The sequence below is a fragment of the Daphnia magna genome, unplaced genomic scaffold (genome assembly GCF_020631705.1).
Source record: "Daphnia magna isolate NIES unplaced genomic scaffold, ASM2063170v1.1 Dm_contigs180, whole genome shotgun sequence".
NCBI lineage: Eukaryota > Metazoa > Arthropoda > Branchiopoda > Diplostraca > Daphniidae > Daphnia > Daphnia magna.
The window spans coordinates 60,834-88,255 of NW_025533157.1; the positions used below are offsets into that span (position 1 = coordinate 60,834).

General features: G+C 39.5%; 2 protein-coding genes and 2 long non-coding RNA genes across 6 annotated transcripts; 3 read left to right on the forward strand and 1 right to left on the reverse strand.

Annotated features, from left to right (window-relative positions):
- Nucleotides 1-999: 999 nt before the first annotated feature.
- LOC116920123 (keratin, type I cytoskeletal 9) lies at nucleotides 1,000-2,344 on the forward strand. Its single transcript, XM_032926179.2, has 4 exons — nucleotides 1,000-1,110; nucleotides 1,183-1,240; nucleotides 1,327-1,368; nucleotides 1,474-2,344. The coding sequence occupies exons 1-4, from the start codon at nucleotides 1,087-1,089 to the stop codon at nucleotides 2,073-2,075; spliced, it is 726 nt and encodes a 241-aa protein (XP_032782070.2). The 5' UTR covers nucleotides 1,000-1,086; the 3' UTR covers nucleotides 2,076-2,344.
- A 1,473-nt stretch (nucleotides 2,345-3,817) lies between these two features.
- On the reverse strand, nucleotides 3,818-25,328 carry LOC123467381 (RNA-binding protein fusilli-like). 3 transcript variants are annotated; one of them, XM_045167337.1, is made up of 13 exons: nucleotides 24,540-25,328; nucleotides 22,134-22,280; nucleotides 19,070-19,313; nucleotides 14,570-14,674; nucleotides 14,394-14,448; nucleotides 13,969-14,079; nucleotides 12,326-12,501; nucleotides 12,136-12,230; nucleotides 11,845-12,066; nucleotides 11,517-11,750; nucleotides 10,998-11,211; nucleotides 6,058-6,306; nucleotides 3,818-5,370 (listed from the first exon to the last, which is right to left on the reverse strand). In XM_045167337.1, exons 1-13 carry the CDS (start codon nucleotides 24,663-24,665, stop codon nucleotides 5,333-5,335), a joined length of 2,016 nt encoding a protein of 671 aa, XP_045023272.1. In that variant the 5' UTR covers nucleotides 24,666-25,328; the 3' UTR covers nucleotides 3,818-5,332. The 3 variants fall into 3 exon arrangements, with proteins under 3 accessions (XP_045023272.1, XP_045023271.1, XP_045023270.1); XM_045167336.1 differs by having other exon boundaries at nucleotides 6,038-6,306; XM_045167335.1 differs by having other exon boundaries at nucleotides 5,966-6,306.
- Nucleotides 21,606-23,079, forward strand: LOC123467385. The gene is made up of 3 exons (XR_006641747.1): nucleotides 21,606-21,775; nucleotides 21,969-22,040; nucleotides 22,760-23,079. It is a non-coding gene; the product is annotated as an uncharacterized LOC123467385 (long non-coding RNA).
- On the forward strand, nucleotides 24,050-26,248 carry LOC123467384. The gene is made up of 2 exons (XR_006641746.1): nucleotides 24,050-24,328; nucleotides 25,773-26,248. It is a non-coding gene; the product is annotated as an uncharacterized LOC123467384 (long non-coding RNA).
- The last annotated feature ends 1,174 nt before the right edge of the window (nucleotides 26,249-27,422 follow it).

Genomic DNA, 27,422 nt, shown 5'->3' on the forward strand with positions numbered 1-27,422 from the left:
TGTATTGATATACAAGTCGGACACATACAGAGTTCATTATGGTCTGTTACGAATGTTTTCATAGACGTAAGTTTTTGCCGTGATATTACCAGACCTCATTACTATCCTTGTTACTGAATGTTATGCTGATTTCTTTAACTCTTAACCTTATTTGATTGATACTATCAGATTACGTGGCCTAATTGTTAAGGTACCGGCTGCATAAGCGGGTATTGCGAGTTCCGAGTCTCGGCAAAGGTTTTTAAAATCCACAGTTATGTATATTTACGTGCTTTGTTCTCTGTAGTTTCATTGCTTGCGTGTTGTATACCTTACGTGAAATAAATATGACATTGCACTGTCATTACCCTATACTACGATAAATTCTTTTGTTAGTTGGCTGATAGTAAACGTAAAAGTCTGATACATTCAAAGTTCATTGTAGTCTGCAGCGAGGCGTTTCAATAGGTAAAAGTGTTTACCGTGAGACTTTACCCAATTTCTAGTTAACCTCATTACTGCGAATTACTGCTGACTGAATGGAGTGATTTTAAGGTAAGTAAACATGATAATTAAAAGGCTGATTTTAAGGTGGGGTGTCGCATATCTGCTCACTGTCCGTGTGTGTTACCCATGTCACGGAAGAAGCCTTTTCCTTCAATCCGTGGATGCAAAACAAATAAAACAATGAGCAACAAGGGTACTTTTAAGCATTGGTCTTGGGAATTCCCGCGCCATAAATCTATTAAGGAATATTAAAAGAGGGGATGGCTGAAGGTTTTTGGTCACAAAACGTGAAGAACTGACATCTTTTTTTCTCGCATGGATGGTTATTTCGTCTCTTCTCTTTGTTCGCACCATTCCTTTTGTTTTTTTGAAGGTGAGACGGGGGTGGCATTGGCAACACCACAGTTCTAGGCGATGCGGACGTGTTTTGCACGAGCAGTTTATACAATTTGTTATTTTTATTTTTTTTTTTGCTGACGTTTCCGAAGGTCTTTTTCTCGGCGTTCGATATAAAAAAGGCCGCTGCAAATCTACTGCTCTTCAGTTGCAAACCGTGCATTTGCAAATACCAATCTCTAACGCAACGCAATCTTCATCAAAATGTGCTCATTCTCCAATGTTATGGTTTGTTTGATTCTATTGTAAAAGCAAATATCATTGATTTTGGTTTTAATTCAAATTTGTTCCATTTTGCAGTGGACAACGTTGCTGGTAGCTGCTTTGGTTTTCTCGGCATCCGACGCCCATAAAAAAGGTTTAAAAAACTCAACAAAATTCTATTAGTTTTAGTAATATTTCGAAGATTAGATCCAATATCTATTTATTGATTTTGATGTGTAGGAAGAGGAGGCGGCGGGAGTGGAGGTGGTTACGGCGGCTATGGTAAGTGATGCTCCTTGCACGTCCGAGACCAACCAGGACAAAGAAAATAGATATTCACAGCTACAAAATTTTATAAATCAAGTTATGAATTTGTATAATTATCAGGTGGCCAACAAAGTCTAGGACATGGCGGTGGTCATACATTACCGATGAGTTCGGGACACGCTGGCCATTCGACGTATGGAGGATACGGTGGCAACGTCTCTCCGATGATAGGAGGACACCACAGCAGCCACGCAACACCCGTGAGCGGGGGGCACGGAGGTCAAATTGCGCCAATCAGCGGAGGATACGGTGGTCACACATCACCCGTGGGTGGAGGGCATTTCAGTAGTCATGCTGCCCCCGTTAGTGGTGCGTATGATGGACATGGTGCACCAGTTGGTGGAGAATACGGAGGGCATCCTTCTCCTGCGAGTGGAGGGTACGGCAGTAGTCAAGCGGTCCGTCGGCCTAAGAGTGGAGGCTACAGCAACAATCACGCGTCACCTGTGAGCGGAGGATATGGTGGTCGTGTTGCGTCAATGAACGGAGGATACGGTGGTCATGCTTTGCCAACCAGCGGAGGATATGGAGGTCATGCAGCATCGGCAGCCAAAGGTTACGGTGGCCACGGATCGCATAGGGGTGGAGGATATGGAGGTCATTCTGCGCCGATAAGGGGAGCTTATGGAAGTCATTCTGCTGGAAAAGGCTACGGTCGTTAAGAAAGATTAGTTCAACATTGGCAGTGACATGGTTTGCTAAACATTCGTACTAGTTTCTTTCGAAATGTTTACCAAAAATACGATGAAAGGAAAGTTAGCAAAAATGTTATATTCCATGCAGCTAGGACACATATTCAATGGCATCTTCATATCTGTATTCGTCCCACTCCAATCGAATTAGCCATATGGCAATAGACACAACCTGCAAAGAAATGTTTACCCCTTGTTCCAGTGAAACGATTCCGGAAAATAAACGTTTTTTCATAAAATCACAATTTGTTTTTCTGTTTCACAATATATTGTTGAATTTCTAGTTGTTTTGCCGGTTGTGTTGCCACTTTAAGCATATACTCTCAATACTGATTTAGTTATGTGCCCAGGTAACACGGGAGCAGTTGCATACATGTTTATTGACAGCCAATGACTGGGGATTTTTATAAAGAAAGCTGTGGCCGTCCAATTTCCCCATTTTTTACTAAATTCTACATCAAGTTAAAATACACGATTTTGATTCAGAATTCAACAGCATTCCCGAAAATCAGATTTTTTTTTCTCGTTGGGTTTAAAGTTCTTCGAATAAACGTGTAAAACAAATGAGCAATGCTGGCGCGCCAGCAATTTTTTGGTTTCGTTTAATTAAAAACGACTGATTTTACGGGGAACAAATATTTTCCTTACATCAAAAAAATATTTTGTTTTTTTGTCGAACTCTAAGAGATGTCGTTTTTTTCAGATTTTGAAAAAACGGGAAGGCTTTACTAGTATTGTGTCGTTATTTTTTTTCCATCTTTGTCATTATTCGTTAAATATTTTTTTTTATGTAATCGTTAACTTAATACGTTATTTAGTATATTATGTTTTTCGTTATTTTTCTCGTTATATAGTTTCAAAACTTCGAGATAATTTTTGTACAGGTCTTTCTTTTGCTTTTTCCATTTTCAGCGGTTTCCTAGATTAGGCCCCAGCATTAGATGTTGGTGTAAAAAAAAGAATTTAGTTCACTTTCACAGTCAACATCGCCACTGAACAGAATAATTTATTAAATAACAAGAGGAAAAAAAAGATAAACTTGCCCACAAAAATTTTCTTTCGTTTTCGTTATTCGTTTTATTCATTCAGGCCAAAATTGGATATATTAACGAAAAATTTCGTTATTCGTTATCGTTAACGACCCAGCGGACCCACCCACTTTTCCATTTTTGACAAAATTTTAAATTTTTCCTAAAATACATGATTTCGAATCAGAATTGAATGAAAATCACGAAAATCAAGTTTATTTTTCAATTGGCCCTATAGTTTTTGAACTAATTGTGAAAAACAAAGTAAGTGCGCTAACAGTATTTAATTTTCATTTATTTAAAAAACGCCTTGTTTAACGGGAAAACCAATAACTTAATCGAAATCATCGTTCAACATTGATTAAACTATGTGATTTTATTTTTCTCCAAGACTATCGGGAACTTCGTGAACACCGGGAACCATTGAGTTTCAGTTCAACCTCACATTGCAGTTGTCGCCAAAACGGTCACTTAGTTCAACCACCAACCGGACAGTTTATGCAAAAACACAAGTTCACTGAAAAGTTGAAGTAATAGTTGACGTCAAAATACGTCCTGTTGGGTTTATATATATAACAAAGTTAACGTCCGGGTTTTACGCATGCTTATACTTCAGGACGGCTTTGTTTTTCGGTCAGCCTAGAAACTAGACCTCAGACAACAAGCGAGAACAAGTACTACAAGTTTCGTTCAAGAGATGTGTAATTCATTGCTGCAAAAAGACACGTGACAAAACAAATACACACGAAGAGTTGGCTCGTTCTGTAGCCTGGAGTAGGGCAAAAGAGGGGTGGAGTGCAGAAGTAATAAAAAAGAAAACGAAGGCAAAGATAATATCAATGAAAATCTATATAAACTAGCATTTGACATGCAACAACGTACAAGGGCAGCGGTCGATGATGTACGATGATTACTCGCAACCTAACAGCTCTTCCTTTTGCGACAGCAAAATAGTCCATCGGTTGGTTATCAATATCAATAAGATTTTTTAAATTTTCATCTTAAGTACTATGGCAAATCTGAAATGTTTCAAACGCAGAATCAGTTATTGCACGAAGTCGTAACTTTTTTTCTTTCTTTAATTGGAAGTGAAATAATATTGGAGGAATGAGAAATATATAACTATGAAAAATAAACTTTAGAAAAAAAAATCGATATTATTATTCAAGTATCTTTTCTTTTCAACGAAACCATCTTCAAGAAAGTACTCCTATTCCGCATTACTGTCTTTGACAAGTTTTAACTTTGAGATAAAACATATTTGGTTGGGAAACTCAAGCTTTCGCACTTCTTGTCTGATTGCCAATCTGCCTCTAGTTCAATCAATCAACATTCTGAACTGAAAATGTGAAAGAAAAAAAGAAAAACGAGTAGGAGAAAACATAAATTATGATGGTTCAGTCCGCAACAACTACGGAAAGAAGAGCTGTCAAACACTATACTATATGATGAGCAGGCGATTGATGTACGCTAGCTACGAAACGTGATTGGAAAATAAACGCTATAAGAAGACGCTCTTAGATCGACTTTGTGTGTCATAACTGCAATGCCTTAGTGGCAAGATTCAAGACGTTTTCTTTTCACCAACTTCGGCAAACAGTTTAAAAAAAATATATATATAAAGATGACGTGGGCAATGATCGCATTGTCGTATGCACAAAAAAAAGGGGGAATCGAAAAAATTCTATCAACATCACATCGGAGTGCGGGACAATTTTGCTGGGTTAGTTGGAGTTGTCGTGGCGACTCCAGATTTGCACGATCAACCCCCAGTGGAAAAAAAAAAGAGAAAAAGTTATTGCCAAAATGAAGGTAGAAATTGAATTACAGGTAAATAAAAAATTTAAAAAAAAAAAAATCTACTTTTGTGAATTAAACTTCGATAGTTTCAAGACGTATTCGTTTGAGAAACATCCACAGAGGATGATAATAGTTGTCAAATGAAAGTAATTTGGTTCAAGGGACCGAGGTGCAAGGGGAGTGTGCTGATCCATTGGCGGCGGTGGAATTACTTTTCGCTAGTGTCTCTTCTCTCCACTTTTATCGTTAAATGATGCGCCTGGTATAGAGTTTGGTGTTTATGTCATGAAGAGTTCAATGTAACGCGTACCGATGTTTTGGCGATTCTTCTCTGCTATGGCTCTCTCGGCTTCGGCTCTATTCGGGAAATTGACGACCGCCTCCCCAGAAGGACGACCGTCATTGTTGCGGTGAATTTGGATGCAATCTGGCGTCAACTGTAATCAAATGCGTCAACCATCATTTTCACATGTCAAAGTTAAACCGATTTCACACCGTACAACGATATGTTAATAAAAGCGGGTGGGATTGACGAAAAGCAATGATAAAAGGGAAAAGTGAAAATCACCATGAGAAACGTAAAACCCCACTACTTCAAAAGGAAGTTGTTAATCATCTTACGCAGAAACGAGATAGAAACACAGAGAAAGAGAAAGAGAGGGAGAGAGATTAAAACTGCCGGTTCCAACGAAATTGTCATTTAGTGAAATGATTCATTTTAAAGCCATGTGGCCAGGTGAATAGATCATTGCGGCACCGTTCCGGCCGTAATGTCTAACTCGCACACCACCAAACTATGCACTCGTGGGCCAACCGATTGACCGGCCCCAGATCACCGATGTTTAAATTGTTAATAAAATTGAGATTTTTTTTTCCCCTATAGATCTCACGTTCTGATCTTCCATGATGGTAGATTTAGGCCAGATGGAATTCAAACAAGTTCTCTCAAAGGTTAAAAAAAAGATAGTGAAAAAAAAATAATAATCAGATAAAGAAAGAGAGAAGAGTTTTGTCGGATGAAAGTCCCCTAACCTCGGAGAAGCCAGAGAAGAATTGAAGAATGTCCGAACATGATGCGGTAAAGGGAAGCCCCCGCATGATTACCAAGGTACCAGCAGGTAGACCTGAGCCGTTGTTCACTCCTCCAGCGGCGGCTGACATGGCGGCAGCGGCTGCGGCGGTCGCGGCCGATCCATTGGCCGTTCCGTAGTAGTTGGTTGGGCTGACGGGCGGCGAAGGATAAGGCCAATAGAAGATGGGAGGAAATCCAAAAGGTTGTGGCCGTGGAGTCAACGGACTAACGGCCGGTATGATTTGCGGCGGCTGGCCAAACGGGTACGTTCCGTAGGACTGGTGAGGCAACAGCGTTCCACCTACGAGATTCACGCCAAACAGAGAACATGAACTTCATGACTGTGCAAATTTCCATCGATTTAAACAAAACATTTTAAAAATTTGCTCAATGTTCACGCTACGTCAAATCTTGTTGAAGTGATGGAGAATAGGGATTCAAGCCTTGTGTCAAAACATCATAGCAGCAATTAGCATAGAGGTAGAATTAAAACATTGCAAGGCACATAAATCCATAGAGATGAAAAAAAAAAGATTTACCCAGTGCCCAACTGTAACCAAAAGTTCCGTATAACAAAGTCGATACATTTTTTTTTAAGAAAAGAAAATAAGAGCAAAAAAAAAAAGTAAAACGAAATAGAATCGACTTACCCCCTTCACCATGACACACGTGCGCATAGAAAACAACATGCAGTTCGTCTCAACCACCAGGATTCTTTTTTTTTTTTTTTTTTTTACTTTTTGGTATTAGTCAACATGTAAATTGAACAAGTGATTAAATGTTGAGATTAATCGCAATACTTTTGTGACGAATTGAAATTTCCTATATAATGAAAACGAAAAGTAAACAACCCCATGCGTCGTCTATAAATGGGAAAAATCCCCCCACACACACATTTAAAAAGACAGAAGAGTGTGCGTACCAAATGCAGACCAGGTGATAGTCAAAAGAAATTAAACAAACATTACATTGAAGGAATAATTTTTAAAAAAAACTTAAAAAAAAAAAAAAGGCAAAAGTGCCAACATTATTTACCATACCACGTCGAAAAGCAAATAGCCATAGCCGTATAACTTGCCCTTACCATACGTTGGGTGTGTCTTGCCAGTAAGTTGTTTGCGTTTTTTTTTTGTTTAACACCTTGTACCAAAAAAATTTGTTTTTTTGAGGAGGAGGAAGTAGCCCGTAGAGGACAGTCGGCGCAGTCTAACAACGTTATCAACATAGCGATACACCAAACATAAACAAACCAACCGAAAAAGAGAAGAGCACACACACAACAAATTAAAATTAAAAATCGTCGAAATAAAAACAACCGAAGATTCTCCAGGTAGTTGGTTGTTGGCCCTTTGACCACAGCAAAAAGATTAAAAACAATAAAAAAAAACAAAAAAACGAATGCTCTTAAGTGGTGTGTCAGTGTTTGTGTGTGTCTGTGTAGTGTTCCAATTGTAAGTTGTTTCAAAGTGAGAGATCATGTACCTACGACCACCGAAATTCTTACGCAATACTTGCTACATTTGCCCCAAACGATTTTTTTTTTTTGCATCACAATTGCCAGTTGTTGTGGCGTGGAGGGAAGAAATTCACTACACAACCGAATCCACCAGATGCACATGGAGAGAGGATGTAACTCAGCAATGCGAATATTAAGCCCAATTGATTCCCCCAATTCACCATCACATTGAATGGGTTTTTGTTTTTTAATGGAATGGACGGCACAAGCGGACGGCAGAACTGAGGCACCATCTTGAATTTCCGAGTTTCAAGCTATGAAGATGGTAAAATTAACCGAGGATTTAAAAAAAAAACAAAAAAACAAAACAAAACGACCATCGAATAATGAACTAAAATAAAAATAAAAGTTCATAAAGCCGACAGGAAAGATATAAGGGCAGGGAGTTTTCATGCTTTTGTTATTATTATGATTAATTTTTTAAATAACGAAATTCGATTGAATTCGATTTTTCCAGCTGCAAATGCACAGGAAACGGCTTCAACCGAATTCAAAATTTGGGGTTTCGAATTGTGGAGCTAAAATTAGCGACGATTAAAATAAATCAAGGAGCAAGGCATCGAATCACCCCAGCAAAACACGGAAATTAAAATCAATCAATAATGAAATAAACAACGTAGTGCAAAGTTTCCCGAGACGAAAGAAATGGATCAAAAGAATACTGCTAAATAAAAATACTATGAACCCGTGAAAAATAAAATAAAATAACAAGCTGAACCATTCCTAATATTATCCGCCAATCAAACTGAGGTCGAGGGAAGAAAATGTGTTTGAATGTTTTGTTTTTTTTTCATGGAAAAAAAAAGGAACCCAGGGCACACCAGTTTAAGGACCCTACAGCCACGTATTTAGTCTCAACACGTATCAAGTGCCACTAAACAAAAAAAAAAAAAATGTGTATTATAAATTGAAAAAGGGGGAAGAAAAAAAAAAAGAGGATGTGTTATGATGGTCGTATCTGGTTTAATAGAGGGACTGATTATAATAATAGTAAGCCATACACGCCGTGGTTTCTCTTTGGATCCCATAGATCTATATAATAAAGGCCACGTCAAGAATGAGGAAAGAAGAAACACAAGTAGGTAACAAAAGAAGAGAAAAAAAAAAACGGGAGAAAAGAAACAAATGAAATTCGGATCTTCCCTCTCCGCCCTCCCAAATTTGTGTCTTTTTTTTTTCTGTTTGTTTGTTTGTTTTATTTTTTACTTAAAACAAACAGCCAGCACCGTTTCTAATGGACATATAAAACGTCTGTATGTGTGTGTGTGTGTGTGTATCTCACGTGTGTTTGTGCGTAAATGTCCGTGTTTTAGATATAAATTGAGTCACGAAAAAAAAATGGAAGCAATGGAGAGAGCGAGAGAGTGAAGTGAGAACGGGCACAGAAAAATCAGACCACATAGAATAAAGGTTAGTTTCAAATATTCGGAAAGTAAGGATAGGACCAAAAAAAAATCATGTGGAACAAACACTGCATCAACCCCATCAGTCGTCGTCGTCATCGACGTTAGTATCGACATACTTGGCAAGCTGAACGAGCGAGGGGTTAAAAAAATAAGAAAACAAAAGAGGAAAAAAGGTCTCCCAAGAGTGACTCACATCTTAAGGGGATAACTCAAGTGAAGTGAATGCAGATTTAGAGAGAAAAAATTATTCTTAGAATTAATATAGGGCTATCTGAAATCAACTGGTACATCAACTCTACAAGGGCATTTTACGTTTGCGCGGCAAATGATAATTTGAAAAGCGACCCGCAAAAATGTTGAAATGGGAGGAGATTGAAACCAAAAAACAAAACAAAAAAAACCGTAAAGGCAAGAAATTCGGGAATAATGGAACGTTTAAAGACAATTATTTGAAATGAAAAATCACTACGGGTCTTGCAATTCCGAATCGAGCTGATGGCTCAGACACAAAGCAAAATAAATTTCTGAGAAGAAGAAAAATAAGAAGAAAGGATACGGAATGTTTTTCTTTTGCGACAAAGGACAAGTGAGCCAAGGAAAGAGAAACGGGGCGGGGTATAAGAAATGGATGTTGATGAGTGTTTCTTTGTTTTTGTTTTTGTTGAAAGGCCACGGGAATAAGAGGGGAAAATTCAACAACAATGTCAACTCGATAAAGCCCGGCATGCAAAAATAAACGGGGTAACCAGACTCGCAAAAAAAGAAAAATTATACAAGTTCCCATTTTGATTACCACTACGAATTAAGTCTCCAGGGTTTTTTTTTTATCTGCCAAATAATTTTCAACGACACGCAAATAAGGAAAAATGGGTGCGCAATGTCAAGAAAAAAAAAACAACAACAAAAAGATGAACCCGTCTATACAAGTCCACGACAAGGAACAACGAAGAGAGAAAAAAAAATCCAACATGACCCAAAAAAAAAAAAAAAAATTAATTAACTACTACAAAGCAGGATAAATGGATGAAGGGAAGGTGAGAGAAGAGGAGGGGCCAGCACCGGTACCGGAAGCGCCGCCCAAATGCGGTGGCCACTGCCTTTTGGCTGCTGCTGCCGCCGCCGCGGCAGCCATGGCAGCCGCTGCCACGGCTTGAGAGGCGTCAGCGTGTTGTTGTTGTTGCTGAAAAGCGGCTTCCCACGAACGTTTAAATCCACCACCCAACTGATTGGAGGCCGGTTGCGACGACATACCGGGAAAGAACGAACCGGCCGCTTTGGCTGCCTGAAGAGCGTTAGCCAAACCGGCCTGATTGTTGCGCGCAAGTTGATTCTGACCGTGCTGAAGACCCAGCAAAAATAGCGGATGGTGCGGATGATTCAACGACGGCGGAGCCGCAGATGCACCGCTACCGCCGGCCCCATTACTAGTGGCGCCAATCTGGCCGAAATTCAAACCCGGAAAATTGGCAGAAAGCATGGGGAACTGTTGCAAGGCGGCCAACTCTTGTTGAACTGTTAAATTACCCATTCCCAGACCTGCCATTCCGAGCCCTCCCATGCCAAGGCCCAGGTGCTGAAATGCCTGGTGAGAATTTTGCATAAAAGGAGCGGAGCGAACGCCACCTTGACCGAGGAGACCCAAACCAGAAGGCGGTGGCTGCTGCGATTGAGCGCCGATGGGTCCGGCAGACGACCGATGCTGGCGATCGACAGAACTGGGATTAGAATGGCGAGAAGAGAGCGTATAGGTAGACGGGGTAGGAGGCGGTCGACTTAGTGAAGGATTGGAAGTGGCAGGTGAGGGAGGTGGAGCCAAGCCCATGAGCCATAGTCCCTCCTGCTGTTTGAGTGCGTGAGCGGCCAACTGGGCCTGGACTGAATGAATCTGAACAGCCTGAGCTTGCGCTTGCACCTGCTCCTGCATTGCCTGCGCTTGAACCTGAGCTTGGGCTTGAGCTTGCAGGAGCTGGGCTTGGGCGTTACTCAAAGGAGAAGAAGCGGCAGCCGCAGCCGCCACCGCGGCGGCAGCAGCTGCAGCGGGACTGCTGAGCTGGTCCCAGGGCAACATACCAGGAGAGAGCAGAGCCTTCGGTGTGGCAGGAGTCGACGGAAGAGCCAGGCCGCCAGTCAACACGACGTGCATGTCTTCGCCGGAGCACTGGAACACCTCGATGTAGCGCTGCTTCTTGCCGAACACCATGTAGCGGTGATGGCGCTGATGGGCCGCTTGGAACGAGCTCTGCTCAGAATCCATCTGGATGAAAGCTTCGCCCGAAGGTTGACCCTGCAATTTAGCACCACCGTGACACACACAATCACCAAAAACAGCGCGCAGCAGCCGCCGCGTCAATGACACAACAAAAAGAGGGTCAGGTCAAAACTGGAGGATTTCATTCACCACACATTTGTCAAAACACCCCCATCTACATTTTTAGTTAACGTAGCTAATGCAGAACAAATGTATACCAAACCAACAATTAAAAAAAAAAAAGGATTCTAAAATGAAATTTAATAAATGTATGATACCATGGAACCATTGAAACAAAATAAGCCCCCCAAAATCGAAGAAATTGAAGTTTCAGCTCTTACCTGGGCATTGTAGACCATGTGAACTCCCTGGTAGACGATACTCTTGGCATGTTCGCCGAGGAATTCGAGGATGTGCTCCACTTGGGCCTCATAAGGCAAGCCACGCAAACGAATGCAATCTTTTCGCGTTCCGGACGTGATCATCTGTTGCGGTAGGAGAGGCATCTGTGGCAACTGTGGAATCAACGGAGCTTGCGTTTCGTAAGTACGCGGATCCATGGACCGGTTTAAAACCTAAAACAAGAAAGAAAGAAAAAGAAAAAAATGTACAGTTAGAATTGTTGTTACAACTTGTTTTAATTGATCCATTCCAAGTATCGAATTCAACCTGCTGGACTTCCGCTGTTGTCGACCGGAAGAGTTCAATGTAGCGGGAGCCGATTATGTCACGATGCTTAGCCAATGCTTTAGAGCCCTCCTCTTCTGTAGCAAACATGACAAAGGCATCACCCGTAGCTCGTCCATCGTGTTTTTTCACGAAAAGAACACCGGCATCTCCGTCTAGTACAGTAGAGCCAACGTCTTCGCCACCGGATTCGAAAAATTCAACCTAACGCAGTAACAAATGCCATGAAACTTGATTTTTGTTTTAATTGTCTTTAAATGAAGAGTTACTTACGACTTGTTTTGCCGTGCAGTCATAAGGTAATCCACGCATGCGCACGATGACTTGGCCACTTCTCGACAAAAAGTTTTGCGCTTCATTGTTGCTACCTTCAATTGGCAAAAAGGAAACAAACGAAAAACAAATTGGATTAAGAACTGTATGCAATTAAATTATTTTAAAAAAATGAGTTATGACGTCATACCTCCAGCCACATCGATAAAGTCATCTCCGGTTGCTTTGTACACTTCGATGTATCGCGGTCCGATGTGATGCTTGTGCCGTTTGAGAGCCATGTCTCGGTGCTCAGATGAAACGAACCTGACGAGAGCTTCGCCGTTCCGCCTTCCTTGTGCGCTCAAACACAGCGCCACTCCACCCCTGTTATTATGAGCGGGTTGAGGATGAATGTAAGGACTAGGCATTAGAAAATAGCTAGCAGCAGGCAACATGGCTGCTCTCTCTTTCTTTTCTTCTTCGAAAATTTAAACAACAACCAAAAATAAATAAATTTTCTTCTTTCTATTATCGACAAGGTTAGATGGCGCCAGTCGGCCACACACTTGAATCGAAGAGATCGGCTATCAACCAATTTCCGCTTTCAAAAAAAAAAAAAAGTCTTTTTTTCCCGTTCACTGTGATTCAGACACACAAACAAAACAGTCACGAATGTTACTGCAAACTTTCAGAACACTCCCCCCTCCCCCGAAATTATTAAAACAAAAACAAAACAAAAAGAAAGGGAAATCCGCATCAAATGGCAAACTAGTGACTTCACGCCAAACGACGGGACCCGACTCTGTTCCACACGAACAAGCCACACACACACACACACACACACACACACACGCGGATTCGGGTCACGTCGTGTTACAATAACGAACGTCAACCACTTTGGTAGGAAAACTGTATCAGATATTAAGCCACTGCACAAAAAAGAAACCGATAGTTGAAAATCACAAGCTACTGCGACCCTGACTGGCAGTGCCAACGAACAGAATGACATCCAAGATGTCAAGATGCGGATGATGTGCCATCATCGGCAAGAGGGTGGATAAATATCAGATAAACTTTTTCAGTTGCTAGTGCCCGCGAGGATTTCTTTCCTCTCTCTCTCTCTCTTTCTATCCTTAGATTATAAAATATACACAACGGACTTTGTATCACAGATGATGGGTCACGTTCAACTTCTCTGTGTTCTAATCAGTCGCATACCCCGCCCCCCCACCCCCAAAAAAAAAAAGAAGCTCAAAACTCCCACTTTTGCCCATCATTTTTTTTTTTTTGCTGCTGCTGCCACTAACTCAAATGTCCTTTTTAGGAAACCTGCTTCTTCAAGTCGTTTTTTAATTTAATCTTATCTCTTGTCCAGGCTTAGGGAAAACCACCCCAAAAACTAACATATATACAATGGCAACTAAACAAACTAGAAAGCCCATCGTACAAATAAAGAAAAGAGAAATGAAAGAAATCAAATAATGGGCTGTCCACTTTAGAAAGAGAAGAAAAAAAAAACGGATTTTCGATGTGGTGTGTGTTGTTGAGCTGTGTGCGTATCGTTCTCTCAGTGGCATATCGTCTTTCAGTAACCCCCAACTTGACCGGAAGCAGAGCGAAGCAAATATCGGAAAAAAAGGCATTTCTTGCACACGTCAGCTTTCACCAAAACATCGTTGATGAACTTTCTCCCCTTTTCGCAACAACAAACAGCCTGCAACTAAAACACACGATCTCGTATTTTTTTTTTTGTTGTTTTTTAATGGCGTGCACCATCAGCACGACTGATAATAGTTATCATCTAAAGAGCAATTCAATATTGCAAGGGGAAATGAAGAAGAGATGAATTACCTAGCAACGTTGAGACCGCGAAAGAATCGAGCGATATCCTGATCCGACGATTGCCAAGGTAGACCACGTGCTCGTACAACTGTGTTGCTGTCTACTTCTTCATCTTTCGAACTGAAAGAAAAATTGAACTGTTAGTTGAAATCACCAAATAAACGATATCAATGCGAGCTCGAATTAAATCTCGTTCAGAAGTCTCGAATGTGAGTGACAGTTTTAGAGCTTTTCCACACAGTCGACATGACGCCGATAGCAAACAAGCCAAAAAGGGCCAAACGAAATGAAGTGCACACAGAACACTGTTATCAGCTTATCAGCCAGCCAAAGGCTAAACTAACATTGAACACATAACAACTCGTTGTTCGACAACTATTGATTTCAAATAATGAGAAAGCACAAAATGAAAAGAAAGAAAGAAAAAAACTCACCAAATGCCTGGTTCCAATCGCAAATGGATCGTTTCTGGATTGTCGAACTTGTGACCTGTTGGCGTGTCCACATGCGAACGACAAATGGCGGCCACGAATTAAGAAATGACAATCAATCGCGAAAAGAAATGAGGTGTGCTGTAATAGCACGAGTAACACAATGTGAGTTTGTGTACCTTCTTTCACAAGTCGTTGGAGAATGCGTCCCATGTCTTGTGCCTCTCTCCTCGTGGCATTCTGTTGAACTACACCAGCTGTTTCTTCCGGCTCCAAGTTCAGATCTGAAAAAAAAAATTTTGTTTTGAATCAAACAAAAGACCACATCACAAACACTCGTTTGGTTTTTTTTTTTTTTTGCTTATAAAACACGCACACACACATACGTCTAAAAAAAACAACAAAAAAACTCGGTTTTGAAACACAAATCCTGAAGGGAAAAAAGGCAATTTCTTCCACGGGTTTGATAAGAACGTCTCAAGTAACCCGCGTCCAGACATCAATTCCAAAAGAGAGCAACCGGCCAGCAGTTTTCTTTTTTTTTTTTCCTTAGCTTTTTACGAATGGGGGAGCAGAGAGGGGGGGAGAGCAAAGTGAAGAGCCATAATTCGCATCCAGCTGTATACCACTTGTTGCCAGCCCTTCCTTTCGTCTCCATTTTCTCTAGGCATCTAGGCATGTCGGTGATGAGAGAATGGCAGACGTGGTTGCGTTCACACAATCTTGTTCAATTCATTTTTAAGTAACATCACAAATCACTTGGTTGCAGTGAAAAATTGCGTGCTACAAGACACAAGAAAGAAAAAATCAGAAAATGGGGAGTTGGGGGAAATGTATCATTTTTCTCTCTCTTCCTCTCCCTCTTTTCAACGGCTGAATCAAGGCCGTCCCCCTATACGAGTGACTGAAGTGACCGGCTTTGAATTACACCCGCATTTGGCGCCATCTGTGGTTGAGGCGTCGATAGACGAGGTTAAACGAAACACAAAAAAATGATAAAAAAATATAATAAAAACATATATAAGAAAATGAACAAAGTCTTTGTAACCCCACGATTTATGTATCGAAATATTTGTTTTTGGCTTCTTTTCAATCAAGATAAGAAGTTCTTCGCGTTTCAAATTCGTTTGCCAAGCGGATGTAGAAAAGCTGGGATCATCAATTCACGTTGTTATCGAGGAATACAATCTTTTTTAAAAGACACATATTTATTTTTATTTTTCCAATGCTTTGATGAAGAGCTCGGCGTGAATAAAGAATTATTCGGGAAAAAATTATAAACGGCGACAATTTTCATTTGGGTTTTCTTTTTGTTTCCCAGTTTTCTAATGTCAACGCCATCTAGCCGCAGCGACAAGAACAAAAACTTTTTTTTAACGAAACGATACCTAAAACGTGTGACTCGACAAAACGTACGAGGGTGCGACACGGATTGAATAACAAATAGAAGCTTTTCTTGCGCAACCGAAGAAACATGGCCGACTCATTAAAATGAGAACGAAAGGGGGGAAACGACCCGCCAGTTACCGGACATACAGAACTCTTGTCCTAATGTTAATAGTTGTCTTTTTTGGGAGTGGACTTTTTCCGTTTATCGGCAACTAACTGTCTCTTGATTTTTTTTTTTTTCTGACATAAAAATACAGGAAATTCAAATGTTTGTATTTTTACCTCGCGGAAAGCGGTAGCATTTCCGCGGTCAAAGCAAACAAAACAAACCTGAAAAAAAAAAGAAAGAATAACAAACAAGAGAATTGAAATTCCATGCGGGACTGATGGCACGACATAAGGGTATCCGTTCTGAATAACCGGCATTGCTAACAAACAACCCTCTTCATGATTTCTATTCCTTTTTTTTTTTCATAAATATTTTGTTCTTATATCGTACCGTCGTACCCGTTAACCGAAGGTTGAAAATACGGGATCGATCGATTGCGCTATTGGAGGAAACTTTTACGTATGTACACAGAACATTAAACGCCAATTGCGTCAGAGACTGGGGAACTTTAAACACCACCATCAAAAGTACGAAGGGGGAAAACAAAATTCCTAATTACCCTGCCCAAAGAATTTAAACTAGCGGGTACTTGTTTTTCCGAAATTTCCTCACGATATTTCAGCGGGAGAAACGAGAATAATTTACAGCAAAAATAATTAACATATAAAAATAAAAATATTTTCCATGAACATGTAATGGAACGCAGAAAATGCTCGTCAAAAAATAAATGGGTTAGCGTCTGCTTCTAGCATTTCTATCTCCGAGCAAAGTACAGACAACCTTCGGTGTAGTTAGAAACCGCATCTACCCTCATTTCTAATCCCATTCTGATCGATTCTTTTTTTTTGGGGAAGAAACTCGGCAACGCGTTCAACCACAACATGTTGGTTCCAGCAAGTACCTGCAAGTTTCTCACCATTTTTTTTTTTTTTTATTAAACAAAAAAGATTTTCAAAAGCTACGATCGTGTCTTTTGCGACACCAAATGAGGCTAACACAATAGAGAATACGTTGACCCTTTTTTTTAAATCTATATCAAATTGCTTCGTCATTGCCAACGATGCGCTTAAGTCTTTTTCAGCACGGTATTCCCCCCCCCCCTCAATCACGAAAAAAAAAGGCTCAAGACCAGTAAATAAAAAAAAATAATAATATTTAAAAAAAAAAGTGGCTTTTTAGAAGCCCTTGAGAAGGAAATGGAAATTTTTTATGATGATTTCAACGGAAAAGGCCGGGAGGTAGAGAAAATACAAGAAAACAAGTTTCTAGTGTGTGTGTATGATGAATATCACGAGGACTAGATGTTAAGTAAAAAAAAAAAAAAATGCAACGAAGCATGTCTCCCAGCCAAAGGAAAGAGAAGAAGGTGAGAAGCTTCCCTGGAATGGGAACTTTGCCGGCAGCGTAGGGAAAAACCCAGCAAAAAAAAATATATATATATATAGGAATTATTTATAAAGGTATAAAAAAAAATCCCTTCGGGGTGGATGGCCATGTTCGAGTGTTCCAGAAGACAATTTATGCATGAACAACAATGTTTTCTGCCATTCTATTTTCGAACAAGGTCGTCGTTCCAATCTTAAGAAGCCATTAAATGGCATCGACAGCCAACTAATAGCGAAAGTAATACATCAGCAATGGGCTCGTTTAATTCACATTAAAAAGCCCTCCTCTTCCTTTATTTATTTCTTTTAATTTTTTTCAATAGCTTCAACCAAAAAAAAAAAAAGGAATAAAATTTGACTAGCCGATTTAACTGTCGAGATATAGAGGATGACTAAGAAAAATGGAACACAAAAGATACCCAACAAACCCAACAGAATAAAAAAGAAAAAAAAAAAAAAAAAAGTCTTGTTTTTTTCTCTCTCTTTCTGGGCAGGTGAGTTGAATAAGCTTGAAAAAGAGAGGGGAGAGCCGTGGGGTAAGCGAATAAGGTCCTTGGAAAAGTTTGTTTCTTCTTCTTCTCTTTTCTATACCTTTCCTTTTATCCCGTCTTTCTCTTTTACCAAGAAGAGGAAAGAAACCGTTGGAACGCCAACTAAGGAGAGGAATACCTGGGTAAAAGACAACAATTGTCCTCCATCTTTTTTTCTTTTCTCCCCTTCTTCTAATTGGCTTGTAAACAAAAAAAGAACGCAATTTAAAGAGCTAAACGCGTTTAGTGACAGTTTCTTTCCATTTATGAGCGAAGGGCTTCTGACCGAATCACTCATCCATTTCGGCAATCAATAGATTGCTTCCGTCACGCGCCAATGTTTTTCTTCACATTGACTTGATAGATATCTCGGCAAAATCCCCCCTCTGAAATAAATATCGTTCAGAAAGGAAATGAAACTATCTATGGCCATAAAATAGCAGAGCGAAGAATCACGTAGCCAAGGTCGGATATTGTGTTTTTTGTTTTCAAAAGAAAAAGAAAAAGGATTTTTACTATCATCAATTCTTATGGTAACCCGTTCGGGATTTTTTTTTTTTTAAAGAAAAGAACGATGAACCCCCCCAAAAAAAGAAAGAAAGAAATGCCAAACAGGATTGTTAAAGAAGGGAGTGTTTTTTTTGTTTTTTTAGGCGTTGCCCGGATCTACAGCCATAGTTAACCCCCCACACACTCCAACTAGAAAAACACGTTTTTTTGTTTTCTTTTAATAAATGAATAATTGTTGATAATTACATTGGCGAGTTTTAGGTTTTTGAATTCGAGGATGTGGTTTCGTAATTGTGAAATGGTTGCCATTAGAAAGTTAAATCTCGGTTTTATTCATCAATTCGTTTTTCTTCTCTCCCTCCGATATTATTTGCTTTTGACTTGCGCAAACCATCGTGCTATCGAGGTTACCTCGCAAAAATCGCCTTCGGCTATGAGGCCACACCCTTCGCACCCAACCGCAGCGCAAGTTCTCTTCCATCACACCCCCCCCCCCTTTTTTTTCTGTTCCACCTTCATCCGGTAACTTTAAAAAACTGAAGAAGAAGATAAAAAAAAAGACATTTTCCCATCCCCTTCTTGTAAACTTTGTGTTCGTGACTCTTTAAAAAAAAAATATTTTTTTTTCACCTTGAACTTGGAAGGAAAAAAAAAAAAAAGAAGGGCCTGCGATTTTATATAATCGCGCGAGGTAAAGATGAGCGGATCATAAATTTGAATTAAAAAAGAAAAGAAAAGCAAAAAATTGTAACTTACAGTTCATCATGTCTTGAATGGAGTTGATTTCAGGCGCGTTCGGGAATCCTTTTCGGAACTCTTTGCGCAAGTCGTAAAAATGGCCAAAAATGGCCGGTGGATCGGCGATGCCTTTCGAGCACGTCTCGGGCAATAAACATTGGCGTAAAGGGAGTTGGCCGTCGGTCACGATCACGACGTTGGCCGCTTGGCTCGCCGTTTTCTGCTCCACTTCAGTCGACACTTTCTGCAGAAAACTGTCCACCTGTTTCACAGAAAAACAAACAATGAAAGTCATGAACAAGAGAGAGAGAGATATTTCGCCGGAATGGCGGGGTGGGATGCGTTCAATGAACCTGCTTGCACGAATGAACAACCACCCTCTCCATTCGTGTTTCGAAAAAAAAATAATAAATAAATAAAAATAGTTGGTACGCAAAAAGTAAAACAGACAGGCCTCGTTTCCAAACGCCACGTGCACGCTTAGAGACATCTTTCAAACCTTGAGCTCTCTCGGTCCCGCATTACAAGCAAAAGAAAAACTTTCACTTTTATTATATTGCCTAGTGGGTTTTTCTTTCATCGGCATGACGGTCGATGGCCTCCCTATTTTCTTTTCTCCCTCTTCTCTTTCTTTTTCTTTTTAATATTATGTCCTTCATGTTAGGCTACGAAAAATCTTACTACTGTCTCATCGGCCTTCTCCATGATTTTTCTGGCAGTCTATCCATCACCGGTCGACGTGTTTCTCCTCTAAGGGCTGAACTCAATATCGGAAACTTCTTTTTGAAAAAAATAACATCTCATTATCGCATGGCGTATACCAATCATTTTTGGTTGTTGTTGTTACTTAAAAAAAAAAAAAGGTAAACCCCTCCGAGATAACAATAAAAATCATATCCATTTGGACAGGCACGTTTCTCCGTCATGACTCGAGAAAGTCGGCCAGTCTTTTACGTAACACGCGCACATTGAAAAAAAAAAAAAAAAACAGAAAATGATTGTTGTTCAAAATAATTGAAAAAGTAATAAACCGTAAAATAAATAAGAAAACATTGGAGTTAGAAAGAAATAGGGACCTATCAGTCATGTGCTCCATTTCACCCAGTTTTTTTTTTTGAAATCTCATTACCATTTCATGATCGCATTTTCCCTTCTTTTCATTGAACGGTAATTGAACAAGAACATTTTTATTTATTTTTTTTTTCAAAAAGGGAGGGGGGGATCGTGTACGAACGGAAAATAAAAAGTAAGGGGGAAAAACAAATTTTCGACGTATGTGGCCGTAGAATTAAAAATTACAACAAGCACCAGGATGTGGTCACAATAGATTTCCTTGCGCCATCGGCGTGTCATCCATTCACGTTTTTTTTTTTTTGTTGGGAGGGGAAGGAAAAAAACCCAACCATTCATATAAAAAAAAAAAAAAAAATCGACATAAATTTTGTGTTTGTTGTTGATTCAACTAAACTGAACGATCTAAAAAAAAATTCAGGTGTAAAAACAATACTAGAATATCTGTGGAGTGATGCATCTGGTGCCAACAGATTCACGCACATCCGACTATAAACACCTGTTCATATACGTCCACACAAGCGGGGAGGGATAGAGTTGGTAAACATTAATTCAATAGTTCACCTGCTGCATTACCAACTGTATTTACCTTTCCACCCCCCTTTTTTTTTTTTACGTTGAAACAGATCCCAACAGAAAACGAACGAGTCCCAACTTTATCTGTTCACACTTTAGACGTCAACGCCATCTTTCCATTAGCGCGTTTCATTTTGGGTTGGCAGAGATCGTAAAAAAAAAAACCCAAAAATGAAATAACAATTCGCCATCATAATGCTTCAGGGACCGTTTTCATTTCGTACTTCCCTCCCCCGTGCAATTGTTCTTTTTTTTTCTTTCTTTTACCTTGTGTACTGCAATTTGTTAAAATAAAAACCATCTGGCGTGTCTGACTAAATCGCTACAAAGAAGAAAGAAAAAGAAAAAGAAAAAAAAAAGAAGCTTCCCGTGGCTAACCAATCTAACATTTACGCTGGGACGCACAGTGGAAAATGAATTTCTGCCTCTTCATATTCTCTCTCTCTCCCCTTTTTTTTTCTGCACGCATAAAAAAAAAAAAGGTCGAGCACTGTACGTAATGTTCGGTGGCGGCGTGAATCGGTGAAACTTCGGTTGTTGCTTTTTTTGTTATTGGGTACAGTATATTATGTTGTGTGTTTGCTACCAAACGAGAGAATGAAAGAATAAAACCTTGAAGCTAAGTTTTTTTTTTTTTTTCGTTATTATTATTATTATTTTTTTATAAATCTCCCTATTTTATTTTTAATCTTTTATAATAATAATAAAAAGAGAAGAAAAAAAACTCGGAGCAAATGCCAAGTGAGATGGAGGAAGAATGACGGGATGACGGTTGCCTCGAGGTATAAGTGAGAAAGAAAGAAAAAAGAATTGAAATGCATAATTTTTTTTTTTCTCGAAAATATGAAGCCGCGCTCCAAACAGTTCTACCAATGTTTTTTTTTTTTTTCGAAAGTACTAAAATCATCTTACTACTGGAACAATTTACGGTTGTGTTCACGACAGGGGTGACGCACGATTCTCTTCTTACACACGAATTTCGAATTCAATCATTTCTTACTTTGCAGCGTGAAACGACTTGAACGTCGATTGTTTTACCTTCGCTATCGGTTTACCTTTTCTTACTCAGTTAAAGAGGTGAGTAATTTAACTGTCGACGACTAGACCAAGAAAAGAAAGGTGTGCATCCATTACAAATACGATACGCTCGTCTTTCCTGTTTCTTTTTCTCTTTTCTTTTTTTTTTTAAATAAAAATGTTGGCGGCCTGGAACGATGCCGACTTTGTTTTGTTGTTTTTTTAAATACATTTTTTCTTATTTCTTCCATAGTGGTGGTACGTATCGACACCGTCAAACCAGGGAGAGTTCTCGGACAGCGCATGCGTCAAAGTCACCAAACAGGTTTGGTTTTTTTTGGATAGAGGATGGTTAAAATAAAATTCCAGTCTTTTTTTGTGTGTGTGTGTGTGTGTGTGTGTGTGTTGTGCTGCTTACCTGAGACAGGACTTGTTCCAGCGAGTTGCCTTTGGTACGGATGAGTTCCTCAGAGAGACCCATTTCTTCTCTGGCTTGTTCAGAAAGGACATTCTCGTTGATATCAGCCGAACGCGGTTTAACCCAGTAGTCTTGCACGGTCACCACCTGTGAACATGAGAAAGAGAAGAAATATATATATATATAAGATATGAACGACCCGGTCACTGAATCTGTAGCAACTTGAGCGTGATTAAAACCAATAAAAAACTAAATTGAATCCCAGCGGTTTGCCATTAGCAACGGTATTTCCAAAGAGAAAATCCTCGACGACCGTGGAAGAGACACACACAAACACGTAAGAAATGCCACCCAAATAGTGCGCAAACTAAAGCAACCACATTGGACACACAGAAAATAATCAAATGACTGAAGGTCGCATTCTTTGCACGACAATATTCTCATATACATACATTTTTTTTTTACGTGTTCTCAAGCCGCAAGGTAATTAAAGGTAGCCCCGGTTTCCAGCGGCCTTGAAGACCGCCGTTATGTGTGATAGCTCAATGTTTCCTTGTCTTTTATTTTCTTTTCTTCTTTCATAAATATGAAATATACAATTTTCTTTTTCTTTTTTTCCCATACAGGCTGCATGACGTCATTGGCGGAAGACGAACGAGCTCAATGGAAGACAAAGAGTGCCAACCACCAGACCATGGCGAGGTCGAAATCGTGTTGCATCTGTGCGACCTCTTCACGTTGAACGAACAAATGTACCGTTAGCTTATGATCGAAAATGACGTCCTAATCGAAATGTGCCTTTTTATTGCCGAAAACCCACACACGCACGGTAAATAGTAATTTTTTGTTTTTGTGTTTTACAAGGGTAGGCAAGGCCCTTTAATTCAACAGAAGAAGAACAATTTTTACCCTCAAACAATAGGTGAATAAAAAGCGATGAAAATTGTCTCTGTGTTTAGAGTACGCGCAATTTCAGTGTGAAAAACTGAGGTAAGACTTTCTAAAAAAAATTAAAAAAAATAAAACATAATAAACAGCGCCGCCGACGATAAAAGAAAACTCGTCACACCGGCAAACAATTGAAAACACGGGTCAGTCAACCCTGAGCTGCTGCTGTTCTTTGCTATTAAACTACAAAAATAAGGAAAAATAAATGGAAATAAATGAGACCAAAAAAAAATAAGGAACTCGTCTCTTCCTCATTGAATTTCTATTTAAACTGGCGACTGTTGGTCATCAACGTTAAGGGGTAAAAAGAAAATTCCTAAATCGATGCAAAGTTGATGGTTTTTTTTTTCTTTTAAAAAATAAAAATGCAACCTGTTCAACCAAAAAAAGAAGGAGAGGATAATTTTGTTATAAACGAGGAAAAAAAACCTGTCGCAAGGTAAAAGCCTTTGGTCGGGGGAATACAATTCCCATAAAAGGTGACGAATCAACTTTTTGGTTGGCTAGCAACACGAGTTTTAAAAAGAACGACTTTACCCAATTTAAGTTGACAATTAAAGATTACAACCGATGCGCTGCAATCATTTGCAAAGTTATCTTTTCTTATTAACAAATAGTGAACTACTGTGACGCGATTTTCAACAAGTTATTCATCGGTGAACGTGACATATTAAGAATTTAAAATCAGGGACTGTGTACGTATAAACGAACTTGTTGATTACTTCAATCAAGATTGCTGTCGTTTTTTTTTAAAGTCAAGATTAGTGTGTGTTCACAATAATCTATTGGGATTTAGCGTTGACGCATGATTTTACGAGCAAACTCCTGATTGTCGCCTTCGAAAATGATAAGGAAAAACGTTACGTACACACAATGTATACATCTATTATCAACGAGTAGGACTAGAAAGAAATAAGGGAGGGCCAAAAGACTTGTACCTAAATACACATCAGTGAACCATATATCAACACAAGAGCCTTTTTTTCCCCTACCTATCTTCTGTGCTAACTCTAACCAAGTCAATATTGAAGGAGACCACCATTTTTCTTCAAATTTTTTATTTTTTTTTATTTTGTGTTGAATGTTTGTCTCTAGACCAAACGGTTGGTCCAACATTCGCTCAACCGAATAGAAAGAAGAAGAAAAGAAAAAAAAGGAAAGAGCTCCAGAGACGGGGGAGAAAGAAAAACAGGTGGTCACGACACTAGGGCGCCATCTTGGATTCGAGTGCTTCACAGCAGCAACAGGTAAGAAAGAAAGGCATTCCACCTAGTTTTGTGTTTCGTTAAGTTTTAAAGTGAGAGGCGAAATGATAAGAAAACTTGCGGGGCTTTAGAGAGTGGCAATTGTTTCTTATCATTTTTTTAAAAGCTACTTCTAGTAAACACAAATTATGACCTCCAAGGTGAAAAAAGCCCAACCAAAAAATTATAAAAATGACTTGTTGTAATTGTTTACCTGGTTGGTCTGGATGTTGACAACGACCAGGCAGATTAGAACAATTTCTTCCTCGTCAGAACCGAGCAGTGGACCATTGAGACCAGCAGTGGCCAGGTGAACCACGCTCAAGTACGTCGTCGCCATAGCCACAGATTATCTTCTTCTTTTTGGTGTTAGAGTTAAGTTGGCTAATAGGTTTGTTTGTTTTGTTTTTTTTACGAACGGGGGTGAAAAAGTGTGGTCAAAAACTAAAGTCCAGTAGCAACGTTGGTGAAGCGAATCTTCGATAGATAACGATCACGTCGATTTTCTTTTTTTTCCTTTTCGTTTTAACGTTCCAACACACGACACACAACAGCAAAGCTAATAAACATACGACCTAAACGATTCTAAACCGGCTCCAAGAAGAAGACCGGGCAAGAATGAAAAATATAGACGAATTTTTGACAGACAAAAAGATCTTCAATCCAGGTGTTTTGAGATTATAATGGCGTACGGTTCAGCTTGGCAGAGAGTATTTCTTTTTGTTGTGTCGCTTTTTTTGTGCTTCTTTTTCTTTTTAGTTTCCCGAACTTGTCGAAGGATGGTACTTTTGCCGAGTTTGGGAGAACTTGGGAGCAACACGACATAAAACGAACAACATCCACGAGTAGCAAGAACAAAACTGAAGAATTACCCCCCCGAATAAAATAGGAATACCACTGAGCGAAATAGGTAAAATATAATAACAAACAACCCCAAGAAAACCACCACACAACTATACAGCCACACCTGAGTTAGATGACAGCCCCCGGTACACTGACTGAAACGACAAAGCTCCACAGGTTTATTTTCCGGGGTTGGGCTATTTTGCCACACAGGTAAAAAATAATAAGAAGAAAGTGCATACACTATACGCTAGATGGCGAATCACTAGAGAAATTTTTATCTCATCTGGCAACGTTGCCTTCCGCTCTTCTCCTGATGTTATTTTTGCTTCATTTACGTCATTTAGCTTGTTGTATTCAGTCATGGCTGATCAGATACGATAACCCCAACATATCAAGCAAGAGTAAATAAAAAAAAAGCAATTACAATTGAGCCTCTCGTATGCCTCAATTGTTTCATCTGGCCATCGATGCAAAATACGATAGTATCAAGGATGATCTCCCAATTTGTCAAGCCACGTTTCAGGGGTTCCCCCCTTCACCAACAGCACGACTTCGGGTTGGATTTTGGTCATTCCTCTTAAGCTTTTATTTCTACTTCCAGGCAATGGACACATTCCGATTTGATAGACCATGCATGTGAGACACACGAACACAGTTCTGAATCCGAATCGTTTCCCAAGGGTGAAGCGAACCCCCAGTTCGGAGACAAAAAGTATCCACTGATGTTATCCCGTGGAGCTTTGGGATAGGAAAATATCAGCCAACAGCTCGAGGCTCTTTCTGTTAATGTATAAATGTATACCTTTCGCTCCTTCGTCTACTTTCAAAACTTACCTTCATTTCGTACGTTTTTCTTTTCTTTCGCTTCGTTTACCTGGGCACGTCATTTCACCATTCAGGTTTGCCTGCGGTTTCATCACCCGACGTCCTCCGTCGGATGACCCGAATTCGAGAACATTCTTCACGTGATACCGTTATTCTCCTATAAAGAAAAAGAAACAGCTTGCATCTAATGAGTATTTTAAGTTAGCAACAAGGCTTCTGCTTTCAAAAAATAAAATGCCAACAGTTAAGAAATGAAGCATTTTCCAGTTCGGCGATTTGCATCTTTTTCCACCGGTGGAAGTTGATTGAACCACTGAGCGCGTGCTACGTTGCAATGATTTCGATTCGTTTCCCACGATATTTTTGCTTTCAAATGATTTTTTTTTTTTTTTTTACTTTTTTGTTTATTACACCGGTAGTATAACAGAAATTGCGCTTCACTGGTCAAGACAACTAAATTCACAGGCGACTGGGCGAATTAATGTTCATAATTTCTATTTAAAAAAAAAAGTTTGGAGCAAATTCTCGACCTTGACCTTGAGAAGTTGCTGAGAGGAAGAGCGGACATCCTTTCTCTTCTGTCTCTCAATTCTCAAAGAATGGTGGGGAAAAAGAAGGCAAAGTCAACATCAGAAATGGGAATCACTTTTTTTTTTACGAGAAAATGTATACCAGCCATCATGGCGGACAGGGTTTTCGGAATACCTCCCCAAAGAATAGCCCCCTCCCTTTTTTCCTATTTTGTTTTCCTTGAGACGGCCTATCGAGACTCATAGGTTTTCCAGCATTCGACTTTCAGTGGAATTACACACGTCTTCTCTTTGCTAAAGAGATTTTTATCGTGATTCTTTTCCATGAACTCAATGTCTGTGCAACCATTTTTTTCTTGTTTGGCTTTCTGGAGCCTTTTTAAATTGTTATTCTAAGAAGAACCTAAGAGTATTTTCAAAAATGTCTTTACCGTATTCAGTTTTTTTTTCTTCTTTCTTTCTGAATTACACACATTTTTTCAAGGGCATTGAGAGATTTGAAAAAACTAAGAGCATGCATATTTTTCTTATTGGGTTATGTAGTTTGACAACATTAAACCAAAATGGCGAGCTTTTTTTCTTTCTGCCAAAGGAATGTCTGCTAATGACGAACATCCTGCTGAATGTACACCCATTAAGAAATAAAGAATTTGTCCTCCAAATTCACATGAATCTGAAACAAGGTAATTAAGCTCGCCTCTATATTGATCACAAACAATTAACCTGCATGTGTCACTTGTCTGGAACCGGGTTGAATTGGTAATGTCTGTCGTTCGGTAATGGAGTCTCGATGACTTAGCTTAGTCTGCTATCTCCCATGTTAAGACCACTTAAACAGTTGAAAGAATATTCGTTTGTGTGTGTGTGTGTGGGGAGGGGGATATTAGGGATGAGGG